This window comes from Staurois parvus, unplaced genomic scaffold (genome assembly GCF_062004578.1).
Source record: "Staurois parvus isolate SC_StPar_1 unplaced genomic scaffold, SC_StPar_1.0 ptg000355l, whole genome shotgun sequence".
Taxonomy (NCBI): domain Eukaryota; kingdom Metazoa; phylum Chordata; class Amphibia; order Anura; family Ranidae; genus Staurois; species Staurois parvus.
Window position 1 is genome coordinate 845,304 of NW_028318151.1, and position 13,326 is coordinate 858,629.

The 13,326-nt window shown below is 41.8% G+C and overlaps 1 protein-coding gene across 2 annotated transcripts in view; it reads right to left on the reverse strand.

Annotated features, from left to right (window-relative positions):
- Positions 1–13,326, reverse strand: part of MEGF10 (multiple EGF like domains 10) — a 200,294-nt gene that overhangs the window by 63,513 nt on the left and 123,455 nt on the right. For both annotated transcript variants that reach the window (XM_089684764.1, XM_089684765.1), the window contains exons 7-9: positions 11,757–11,877; positions 10,532–10,668; positions 8,195–8,407 (exon numbers count right to left, since the gene is read on the reverse strand). In XM_089684764.1, the coding sequence (XP_089540890.1) occupies positions 8,195–8,407; positions 10,532–10,668; positions 11,757–11,877 (471 nt within the window). The remainder of the gene's footprint in view (positions 1–8,194; positions 8,408–10,531; positions 10,669–11,756; positions 11,878–13,326) is intronic.

The following is a 13,326-nucleotide window of genomic DNA, read 5'->3' on the forward strand; positions in this document are numbered from 1 at the left end:
GTACATGGAGCCTAAGAGGCTGAGCCAGGTGCCACTCCAGACTCTGGGATGGATCCCGACTGTAGTCACTGGTCACACCGCTGCGATTTAAAATTGCACAATTTGTATGCAGTTTCAGCGTGATTTCAGGTGCAATTTCTGAATACTTTATTACTACTTGTGAAGATTTTCAACGATTTCTTGCAATTTGCAGTGCGATTTTCACTATAATCTATGTATGTGAAATCAAAACAAAACTGCAGAAAAAGAAATGCAAGAACTACATTAGAAATCATGCTGCAGCAAATCGCACATGTTATGACACTGACATTCACATTCATTAGATATGATTTCAGGTGCAATTTGCTTGAGGTGATTGTAGCCGTATTAGTGCACTTGCGACAGAAACAATTGAGTACTGTCCGTGATACTTTTTTTTATTTTGCACTAACATACAATTTTCTTGGACCTTGAAGAAGGGGACATACCCTGAAAGCTTGTCCTGAAAATTGTATGTTTTTGCAAATAAAAAAAGTATCACGGACAGTGCCCAATTATTTCAGGTGTAATTAGCAAATCACACCTGAAATTGTACCGGTGTGACCGGAGACTTACCCTAGGTTCACATCTGTGCGGGTGGTGTTGCTGCAGATCCGCACGAAAATCTGTGCAGCCGCACCACCCGCACAGAGAAATGCGTACCTGCGCGCGGGTGCCATAAGTTCTAATGGCACGCCGCCCGCACTGGAAAATGCAACCGTACTGGGCACCGAGGTTCCTGTGCGGGATGCGTTTTCCAAAGAAGTGAAGGGACTTCTTCCCTGCGTGTCACAGGCATGGGAGTCCATTCAAATGAATGGGCTCTAGTGCCCATGCAAAATGCGGCCCGCATGTCCGCATATATGTGAACCGGGGGCAAAAGTCAGGATCTTTCCCCAGCCTGGAGCAACTGAGTGACGAACTGCACTCCTGTGATCCACAAGAGCTTTGGCTGTACTTTTCCTTTAAATCAATGATTTACATTCAAACAGCACAGGATATAGCCTCTTTCCAATTTTTTTTTTTTTGCAGTGAATGTACATACACTTTTACAGGGTGAATGGCTATGCAAATCCTTTTTAAATCAAGTATTAAAATATAACTAAAGGCACTCTAATTACCCTAATCACCAATGTCACTGGGAATGAAAGTGAGGGTACATGCAAAATTATGAGTTGCTACTAAGACAGCAATAGAGAAAAAAATCTTCCAATGGGGACAGCTGGTCCTGTGACATTTGTCTTAAAGGGGATTTCCCTCTCATTTGAAAGTTATCCTCTCACTGCTGAATGTAAGTATTTAAAGAGACATCTCTATACCATACAAGGGGAACCTTTTAATAACATGCAATAAGGAAATCTCTAAGAGCATATGTAGACATGACAATATGGAGGCCTTACCATGCAAGCCCCCACATGTTTAACCACAGAAGAGGCATGTGTTGTTACTAATGGTGCTGGGACAGATGATAACTTAATATAGTACATTATTATCCACATATCAACTGGCAGAAATAATCTTAGTTTCTTACTGTAAGTATAAAATCATGTAATATCAAATGATGCAATTGGGATAAAATCAATCCAAGTAAAATATTTCATAAAGTTATGAAGAAATCATATTCACTTGGTATTTTTTAATGTAATTATTTTTAATATCTTGCTTGAGGTGATTGTAGCCGTATTAGTGCATTTGCGACAGAAAAAATTGAGTACTGTCCGTGATACTTTTTTTATTATTTGCACTAACATAAAATTTTGAGGACAAGCTTTTGGGGAGTGTCCCCTTCTTCAAGGTCCAAGCAGTACTATACAAATCACAAAGTTTTAGCAGAATGTTAGAAGAGATGAAAAAAAAAAAAGGCTAGAGATAAGACACAGCAAAAGCAAAGGGATGATAATGATAATTCTATTTGACACAAGAGATAATGGCCTGAATTTGGACATGGGATTCCTCAATCATTATCCAACAGTTTTATGACTATTTATTATTTATTTATTACATCGAGTTTATATAGCGCCAAACGGTTTGCTCAGCGCTGTACAATAGGGGGGACAATACATGGCCCAGTACAACAAAAACAGACAGCGTACGAGGGGTAAGAGGGCCCTACTCTTTCAAGCTTACAATCTAGGAGGGAGGGGGTAGTGGAACAATAGAAGGTGGCTGAGGGGAATGAAGTGGCTGAGGGGAATGAAGTGGCTGAGGGGGATGAAGTGGTGGGAGGAATGAGGGAGGATGGCCGTTATGGGGGGGGTGGGGTAGGCTTCCCTGAAGAGATGGGTTTTGAGGGAGCACCTGAATGTGGGGAGGGAAGGCGACAGTCGGATGGATTGGGGCAGTGAGTTCCAGAGGATAGGGGAGGACCTGGAGAAGTCCTGCAGTCGTGCATGGGAGGAGGAGACCAGGGAGCAGGATAGAAGGAGGTCCTGTGAGGAGTGAAGGGTACGGGTAGGGTGGTACTTGGGGATCAGGTTGGTGAGGTAGTCAGGGGCAGTGTTATGAACGGCTTTGTAGGTCAGGATTAGAAGTTTAAATTTGATGCGTTGGGCAATCGGGAGCCAGTGGAGGGAGAGGCAGAGAGGGGTGGCAGCGGTGGAGCGGGTGGTGAGGTGGATGAGTCTGGCCGCTGAGTTCAGGATGGTCTGGAGCGGGGAGAGCCTGCACTTGGGTAGGCCAATGAGAAGAGAGTTGCAGTAGTCAAGGCGTGAGATGATGAGGGAGTGTACAAGAAGTTTGGTGGTGTCTGGGGTGAGGAAGGCACGTATCTTGGCAATATTGCGGAGATGGAGCCTGCATGTGTTTGCAAGTGATTTGACATGAGGGAGGTAGGAGAGGTTCGAGTCAAGAATGACGCCAAGGACTTTGGCTTGCGGGGCGGGAATGATAGTGGTGTTGGTGGTGGTGATGGATAGGCTGGGGGGGGGGTGTGGGCAGGGGGAAAGACGAGGAGTTCGGTTTTGGAGAGGTTAAGCTTGAGGAAATGGAGCGACATCCAGTCTGAGATGTCGTTTAGGAGGTGAGTGATGCGGGTGGAGATAGTGGGGGTGAGGAGAGGGGTGGAGAGGTAGATTTGGGTGTCGTCAGCATAGAGGTGATAATTGAAGCCATGGGAGTGTATGAGTGTGCCCAGGGAGGAGGTGTAGATGGAGAAAAGAAGGGGTCCAAGGACAGAGGCTTGGGGGACTCCAATAGAGAGGGGGAGGGAGGGGGAGGTGGTACCATTGTAGGTGACGCTGAAGGAGCGTCGGGATAGGTAGGATGAGAACCAGGAGAGAGCGGTATCTCTGATGCCAAGGGAGAGTAGTTTATTAAGGAGGAGGGGGTGGTTGACTGTGTCGAAGGCCGCAGAGAGGTCCAGGAGAAGGAGGACAGAGTAGTCGCCCTTGGCTTTGGCGTTTAGTAGGTCAATCAGCTCAAGCTTGACTCCCTCTGTGATGTGAGTGTTGTCTCCCCCCCCCCCTTTGCTTTTGCTGTGTCTTATCTCTAGCCTCTTCTTTTTTTTTTTATCTCTTCTAACATTCTGCTAAAACTTTGTGATTTGTATAGTACTGCTTTGACCTTGAAGAAGGGGACACTCCCTGAAAGCTTGACCTCAAAATTTTATGTTAGTGCAAATAAAAAAAGTATCACGGACAATACTCAATTGTTTCTGTTTTTAATATCATTAAATCTTAAGCCTTTTGTTAAATTTTAAGGAAACCTGCATTAAATGATATATCAAGACTGCCATTGCTGAACTCTACATGTGAAAAACTCAGATTCCTGCCTGGCATGCTAATCCACTGGCTTTATTGGACTTATTGACTAGCTTTATCTGACTTTTGCTGGCCAAACACAGCCCAGTTTTGGCCAATTCTTGCTGAACAGGCCAAAATGTAAGCCTTGAGTGGCCCTGTTTGCACCACTCAGCCAACAAAACCCAGCTAAAAATTAAAGGAGCCAGGTGAGAAAAAGTCAGTGTCTGTTTAGCATGGATTGGATAATCACATTTTTTTCTGTGAGCCTGCATGATACACAAGAGAAATCTAGCCATGTAAAGTAAGAGGACAATTTATAGAAATGCTGTCTGGGGTTATTTACTAAAACTGCATGGTGCAAAACCTGGTGCAGCTCTGCATAGACACCAATCAGCTTCCAGGTTTTATTGTCAAAGCTAAAACTTAGAAGCTGATTGGCAACCATGCACAGCTGCACCAGATTCTGCGAGCGCCAGTTTTAGTAAATCGCCCCCACTGCGTGTACAGATGTGTGATGGGGGCCATCTGCTACAGTTTGATTGTTAAATTTTCTATTGGTTTAATAAATATTATATAGTCAAAATGTACATATTGAACATGTACAAATAGAAATACTTCTAATTTATTGTGAAAATAGTTAAATATCACTGACACCAGCATTGTGATTTATTGAGCTTGTTTAGTTGCTAGTAGTAGTTGTTGTCAATATGACCTTACACATGAATATGTGATGTAATGACAACGACAAGCTTCTATTTATGACTATACACTACACGGAAAAACGTTTCATTACTAAAGGAGATCAGGGCTTGTTTTTGTGTTCAGGTTGCTTTGCCATGCGTAGTATGTGGGCATCCAATATTTTTTTCTCTCAATTTGTTATAGAGCCATGGAAGCCTAAGGGTGTGTGTGTTGGGAATTAGCAGTCACAATCATTCATTGCTGAGATGAGCAAGCAAAGCATTAACTATCACCTTAGCACTGATTAATGACAGCACCCAAAGTCAATACATGAAATTGCTTTCCCCTCTGGGCACTGTTGGGGATTCAGTTTTATTTTTACTACATGCCGCTGAAGTCCGGGAAGAGCTGATTACACAGCGTGTTACATGAGTATTCAGGGATCCAAGTCATTTTTAGAATAAGATTGTTAAATCATTACTGTAATATTATCCAGAATTATAATTCTAGATTGTCTATATAATTTAGAGACGGGATGTCTCCTATCAAATGGTAAGCAATGTAACACAAACATATCAATGTGCTTCCCCCAGTTCCATAAGATGCAACATACAGGGGTTGATTTACTAAAGGCAAATAGACTTTGCGCTTTGCAAGTGCATTTGCTCCAGAACTTAGTAAATGAGGTAAAGCTTCACTTTACAAAGAATACCCAATCACATGCAAGGAAAAAAAAAAGACAGCATTTTTGCTTGTACTTGATTGGATGATGAAAGTCAGCACATTTACTATGCTCTGGAGCAGAGCAACTACGCTTGCAAGGTGCACAGTCTATTTGGCTTTAGTATATCAACCCTTAATAATGACATGCAAAGCCAAGCCAGTTTCTAAAGCAAGCAAAATCCTCTCTTGTATTAAAGGAGGTATAGACTCCAGAGAGAGAGATATCATATTACCCCTGTACAAATCATTAGTAACACCTCATCTGGAATATGCAGTTCAGTTTTGGGTGCCAATTCACAAAAAGAACATTGGGGAAATGGAGAAAGTACAGAGAAGGGCAACCAAACTGATAAGAGGCATGGAAGAGCTCAGCTATGAGGAAAGATTAGAGGAACTGAATTTATTCTCTCTTGAGAAGAGGAGATTAAGGGGGGATATGATCACCATGTATAAATATATCAGTGGTTCATATAGTGAACTCGGTGTAGAGTTATTCACCTTGAGGTCATCACAGAGGACAAGGGGGCACTCTTTACATCTGAAGGAAAAGAAATTTAATCTCCAAACACGGAAAGGTTTCTTCACAGTGAGAGCTGTGAAAATGTGAAATAGACTCCCTCAAGAGTTGGTTCTGGCCAGCTCAGTGGATTGCTTCAAAAAAGGCCTCGATTGTTTCTTGGATACGCAGAATATAACTGGATACTAATATTTATAGGTAAAGTTGATCCAGGGAATATCCATTTGCCTCTTGGGGGATCAGGAAGGAATTTTTTTTCCCTGCTGGATTTTTTTTGCCTTTCTCTGGATCAAATGTGGGTATAGGATTATAACTTTTTTTTTTCATTTTAATGGTTGAACTAGATGGACTTTTGTCTTTTTTCAGCCAGACTAACTATGTAACTTTGTAACCCCATAGAGTTCATGGAGCACCCGAGGGTTTGAGTTCACCCCAGCAGATGAGGGTTTGGTCAGCATTCAATATAAGGCATTAGAACGAGTTTTACTGCTTTGTCCAGGCATACATACATTTCAGCTGTGAGGAATATGGAGATGTTGGTGGACAGGATGGCTACTATATGCTTGGAAGATTTTTCTCATACTTTCAAACAGGATTAGAAAGCTTTGGCAGTATGCATGTCACCTTGTGCAATGTCTTCCAGCAGAAAATCCAGAGCTTGGATGTTAAGGTAATGGCCAGATTATTAAACCATAGACCTAGAAGGCTGATATGCTTATACCTGGTTGGTTTCAACCTTAGACAAGTCAGATATCTCTAGTCTTCCCATATGTACTCTAAATGAAAGAGGCTGCAATGCTGTGCACATAGACTTTCAGTGTTTATTAATGTAAAGCATAGGTGTCTAACCTGCGGCCCTCCAGCTGTTGCACAACTACAAGTCCCATGAGGCATTGCAAGACTGACAGTTGCAAGGATGACTCCCAAAGGCAGAGGCATGATGGGGCTTGTAGTTCCACAACCGCTAGATGTACACATGTTGGACACCCATGATGTAAAGCTTAACAATGCACTTCTCATATTTGCTCTTTTTTGGTCTATGAAATATTTAATTAAAAAGTGGTATTAAACTGAAAACCAAAAATTTTATATATTGCAGCTTACCAATCATCAGATGTGGTTGCTGCATTAGTTTTCTTTTTTAAGGTTTTTTCCCTCTGCATATACCTGGTGATCTGGCCAGTAACACGCCTCCTCTATTAGAGTGCCTATACTCTGAATGAAGGAGTACAGGGGCAACTTTGGACAGCAGCATTGTCAGTGTGGGGAGAGGGGAGTGTTAGATGGACTAGCTGAACTTCACAATGAAGCTGAACTCCAGCTAACACTTTATAAGTAATTAAAGTAAGTTTTTTTTCCTTTTGGAATACAGGTTTCACATAAATAAAAGCTGATCATTGTAAGCACCCCTGTCAGTAGTAAATGGTTTGTCTCCTCACTCTAACTGCTACATCTGCAGAACAGTCTGTTCTGTTGAAAAACAACAGACTTACTGGCTGGATCACCAGGTGAAAATAAAACAAAGAAAGCCTAAAAATAAAACAAATGCAGCCATCACATTTAAAAATTGGTAAGCTGTCCCAGCTTTAAGACTGTTCAGTAAGTGCAAGAAATACTTGCTGATCTTGTCTTGACGGTTCAGTCCAGTAAAGGCACTGTGTTTTCGGCGTTCAATAATTAATTAGCAGTTTGGTTCTTTTCTGCCCATCTGTCGGTTTTTTTAATATAATTTGAGATCTTTAAAGCCTCACTTTTGGCAAAATCAATTTTTAGAAGTGTGGTAGACATATAAATACATAGTCCAATTCACTTTCAGCAGCATACTTGTCTTCAGGGGACTTAGGGGACTGGACACTGGTGGCTACTCTCTCATCACAGGGTGACTGGTCATCTCACCGCCCCCATGTAGATTGAGCAACCAACTGGATGATGTCAACATCGGGGTAGCAGTAGGCGGTACTAATATAAATTAGCCAGAACAACCTGCGTTCTTTCTCCAATCTGCCTACCCCATCCCACATGGTAGTGTTCAGGGAACGAGGGCGGTGACAGAGGACAAGATACTTCCCTGATACTACCTGCAATAAATGCCCAACCAGGGAACTAACATCCCAATGTAGTTTCCTGAGTGCGGAAAAGAGAAGGGGGGATTGACATCCAGTGCCATTGTTTGCCTGCCCACATAGAAAGGGTTGATACACAGTAGAGAAAGTGAGCATTGTTACTCTAGGGAAGGAGGTTTGCTACTGGAAGAATCACCAGATAATAAAAAGGGAAAAAAAGGAAAATTCATTCGTTCTTGGGTTCACACTCACTTTAAGGCCTTTCTGTGATGAATAACATCTCCTCTCTTTTCTTGTGGGACAAGAATTATGGGGGGACTTTAAGAAGAGCATGCACTAGAAACAAAGAGGGGTATTTTTCCTTACAACACAGACAACAGCATAGTTCTAGTTATTAATCAATGAGATCGTCTCACAAAACACATCACAACAACCATCCGTTTGATGGTTACCTCTGCGTGGTCTTTACGTGACAGGGACACTTTTTATCACACTTCATCCCATAGAGACCTTCTGAGCACAGCCGTGTTTCGCAGTGCATCCCTGTATAGCCCGGCTCACAAAGACATGCTCCATTGATGTGGTAACATTTGCCTCCATTAATGCACTGGCATGTCTCTGCGCAGTTCGCTCCATACATCCCAACCGGACATTCATCTTGACATCTAAAACATTTAGAATAAAAATTATGTTAGTAATTCTTTTATTTTCATTTTAATTGCCCCTTCAATATTATCAGACCTTGCACAGACCATGGATCAGACAGTGATGGTATTCTAAATACAAAAGCCTCTGCCAAGCAAAGCTTAATTTTTTTCCTGGGATGCAGACTGCATGGACCAGGCGTACTGCCTTATCACTGGAACCAATCCTACTATGGCACCCCCTGCAGTGCAGATGGCTTTACCTCCTAATACACTGGCTGCGCTTCAGGGACAGCCACAGGAGGATCAGTCTCAGTCTTTGGGCCTCCCTCCCATCCCTTGCTGTTCTGATCACTTCCCCCTCCCTCTGGTATCTGGGCCTCCCCATATGCACCCCTCCCCCACAGTGCTGCTGGCTTCTCCTCCTCTCACTCCTGCCAGTTTCAGCAGCTGCTGGGTACACAGGGAGATTTTCCTTGGAGGAGTTTCAGGGTGGAGAGAGGGGTGACCGATAAGTGATCAGTATAGATCATGCACTGAATTTATTCATAACTGAAGCATAGTAAAATGTGTTTACTATGCTTCAGTTTGTGAATGAACAGGAAGCCTCAGAGCAATTCCTATTCATTCATCTCCAGTGTAGCTGAGGCTGCAGAGAAAGGAAATGGGGAATCTGTATCCTTCCTCTGTCTCAAAACTCAGCCATCAGGAGTCTGTTTAGACCCTTAAAATTTCACCACAGTACCCTAAAAACAGAGCAGTTATAAAATATAAAAGATAAAAAGGTTAAGAAAATTGTAAAAAAATGTGAAAAAAATTAAATAGTAATAAATAAATAAAAACAATGTAAGGGCTCATTCACATGTACTTTGTACTCTGAAGAGTAATCAGAATTTGGATTGGAGAGCATTTGACACTACCTGCTGTAACCCTGCACTGTTATTCCACAACCATGTGCACTGCTCGTGTTGCAGGGCGCTTGCAGAGCAGCATCATTCACTTGAATGGGTCACATTCGACAGGGGGGTATAATTTCTGCACTAGCTGAGAAGCCACTGCATATGTGGCTTCTTCTGCTTAAGGGGTAGCGGTTGGGAGGCGGTAAAAGTACATGTCGACAGTGGGATTTTACCAACCACACAAGGGAATAAGCCCTAAGGGCTCATTCATTAAGGTACTCTGGCAATGTCAATAAATGGTTTGCTAATGTAGCTAAAGCAGCCTGTTACTATATGAGGATGCAGTGGTTGTACGAACAAAGCCACAGGTCCTAATCTGACAGGTGTGGGTGAGTTGGCCCTGAATACACGCTGTCTGTGTTCAGGGTCATACATCTGCACCCACACACCTGCCAGATCACACCCTGTGGCTGTGTTTGTATAGCTGCTGTGTCCCCATAGTGTACCATGGGCTGCTTACACACAGCTCCAGGCGGTTCCAGACACATAAATGAAGCGTTGATGTACACTGTACAGGCCATAGTGCCCATGTAAATGTGCCCCAAGACCTCATTCCCACACATAACTTTATTTATTAATACAGTTTTATCATTTAGATTTAGCAGGGAATGTTGTTGTGTTTGTGTCTACTAAGTGAAAATATCATGCGGAGGGGGGGACCTTGTCACGTAGGCAGTACAGGGCCCCGTGATATCTAACAGCAGCCTTGCCTATAGCATTAAAGTGATACTAAACCTTTCCATATGCCCACTGAAGTCTGAAACCCTCTCTCCTCCACAGCCTTCCAAAGTACATAGATCAGATGGTATTTCTCAGGCTCCAGGAGGCAGGGGTCTTATGTCACCCAAGCATCAGATGTTACATCTCAAACTGCACAGCACAGATCAGAGAGCTGAGTGTAATCTGATACCTGAGTGGAAGGAAAAGACACATCCCCTCTACACAGTCTCAATGAGAAGCATGACATCTGAGGCTGTCAATCATCTTCTGAGTGTTGGGGGGGGGGGAGGGAGTGAAGTGAAGATGATGGGTGCAGACTGCAGGAGAAGGAGAGATCAGCCAGGATCCACACTAGGTGCTATAGATTGAGGCATCCTATATTTCTTGCATGTAAAGTTATCACTTTGACAATACACACGGACTTAAGATTCAGAGATTCAGAGTGAGAGAATGTCATTATTCTCACCTTTCCCCATTGTATCCAGGGCTGCAATGACATTGGCCTGTGGCAGAGTCACATGTCCCTCCATTGTGGCATTGGCACTCCTGAGTACAGTTTCTACCGTAACGACCCTCGGGGCAAGGCTGGCCACAAACTGTGCCCTAAATTAAACAGAATGGTATCATGCAGCTTATAAGAATTGCTAATTAAAATTAATGCCTGACCTCAAAGTGTTATAAAAATTTTCCAGAAGCACACAATAGCATAAACTTAAAAAATACTATGCCAAAGTCAATTATTACAATATTGTAATTTCACAAATTAGCAGGTAGTATACTTAAGTCTGTGTTATAATGACATGTTTTAATGATATGCACATTAAATCTGAACACTGGACAGATATATCATCCACCATGTATTCATAAGTATAAAGACTGTTTCTGAAATCTTGTATTTTCTTCGAGAACCTCCTGCACACCAAAACTGAGACTGAGATATAGAAATCCTGGCCTGTGAGCCAGCAAGGTAATATTGCATTGCAAAGTGCTATCAGTCTAACACTGGAAGCTTGCTGACTACAGTGGATGCATCACCTCATTGGTGTGCTGCTCCTACTTGACTGTCTGATCAGCAGACCGAGGGCAGTGAAGTGACCAAGTCAACAGAACTACTTTTTCCAACACTCACCTATCAGAAATGTTGGTACCAACACTACTGTTCTGGGCTGAGAAATGGTCATCTATACATCATATCGATATTAACAGAAAAGGTAAAACCAGTAAGAATATTTTTTTTCCGGTTTTACTGTTATAGTTAGAGTTAATTGCAGATTGCTTACAGAAGACCCACACTGTATAAAGTTAAAGTATAATTGACTGTATTTAATACTTTAGATTATATGCCGAAACCTCCGTTTGTACAGCACTGTAGTATATTAATAGTCACAATACAATTAGTTCAAAATGAATCCTTTTTGAAGCAAATAATGGAAAAATTCACCCCAGACATTCCTTTTAAAAGTAATTATCGCTTCCTTGGTTGTATTATAATAGAATCCTGCTCCTTCAGGCAGTGAAAAGATTAAGAAAGCACTCTGCTGCATTGTGTGACTTAATTAATTACTATTTTTACCAAAGGTCGTTGAGCATTACAGAAAAAGGGTTATTGACTGAATTAGTTAATTATCTTTATTGATCACACTTCAAATGCCAAGCTAACCAAAACAGTGTAATGAGTTCATGGGACGTACCATCCATCCCGCAGGACATGAGCATTCTCCGGTGACGTGGTGGCAAACTCCGCCATTCTGACATGGGCATCTTTCTTCACACTGAGGGCCATGCTTACCCGGTGGGCAAAGGCCCTCACAGCTGAAACAGCAGGATAAACAACATGATTGGCTGTGCATATTGTGAACTTACAACTTCTTCCACTTTAGGAGCCTACTTTTTATCACATTTTCCTTTTATTAGATCATGTTTAAATTATTTGGTTAGAGAAAAAAATGGTTTGTGATTTGATGATTTCCATCTACATTGGCATTGAACTGAGTATATTTTTTTTATTTTGAGGTTCAACAAATGTTTGTTATTTGTCAGCTCTCATTTGCAGTTTCGCACATAAGGCATTTGATTATTATAAGCCAAGCACAAGTATAGATACTGTTCCAGATAGATAAGTGTCTGTAGCCAGAAAAAAAAAGCCTAACCAGGCCATACACATGGTCTAGATGGACAAGTTTGGAAGCAATCCAACTACTACAATGTTTTAGTGTGCCGTAACCCATGGTGCTTTAAATTGTTGGTTAATGACACAGTAAAAAAGATATAAGATTTATCATAAATTTACCATAAATTTCCAGCCCTGTCGACTCAATTCTCTTATGTGAGATGTCTATCAGTCAACCAAAATACATGAAAAGGGATCCCACCATTAAACATAAAGTCAACAGGTGAGCTACCAGTTGAGAACAGAACAACGATATTTATGGACACCAATGAATGGTTATAAAAGACAACAGATTTAACACAAGCAATTACATATGTAAAACATGATACCAGAAAATTATTTAACTTAAAATGGCCATTATCTGTAAACGTTCCCATTATAAAGCAAATCTGGAGAGTGCTTGTAGTTACCAGCAAAGGGAAATGTAGGCTCAGGAGATATCATCTTTTCTCTACTGTGATGGCTGAAAATAGTTTTTGAAGTGCACAGGATTCCATATTAGTCTACAGAGAGCTTTGTTCTGCACATTAAGCTGTCTACAGGGTAGATGGCTGAATGTGTAGGCACCATACCTGCTATATTTCAGTCTACCGTGAGGCATAATAAACATGAACATTAGGCTCAGCCATGTGTGGATGTTTATTTCTATGGAGGGGCTGAATTGCAGAAAAATATTGTCACTGATAGCTTAACTATAAAGGAACAATAGCTATCAGAACAGGATGTTCTAACATGTCTGATTGATGTACTCCCCGTATAGTCGTCAACTCCTCCACCCCATAGATACAAAATTGTTTGTTGTAATTTAATGCTCATGGGAATGTACAAGAAAAAGCCTTTATTAGGCCCCACTTTACCTCATGGCATTGTGGCAGCAGCATTTTCACCCCTAATCATTGATTTTAATGGAGGTTAATTTGATAGGTCAATTAGGGTCACATGGTATGGAAAGTTCTGGAAATCCTGGGGTGGTCATTAGAGATAAGTCAGTTAGGGTTATCTAACCCCTCAGAGTTTCCTAGAAGCCCAAAGTTGTCCCTATAAAAGGAGATGCCACATAGGGTCTTTTGCCAGTCACTAGAGAGTGTCCA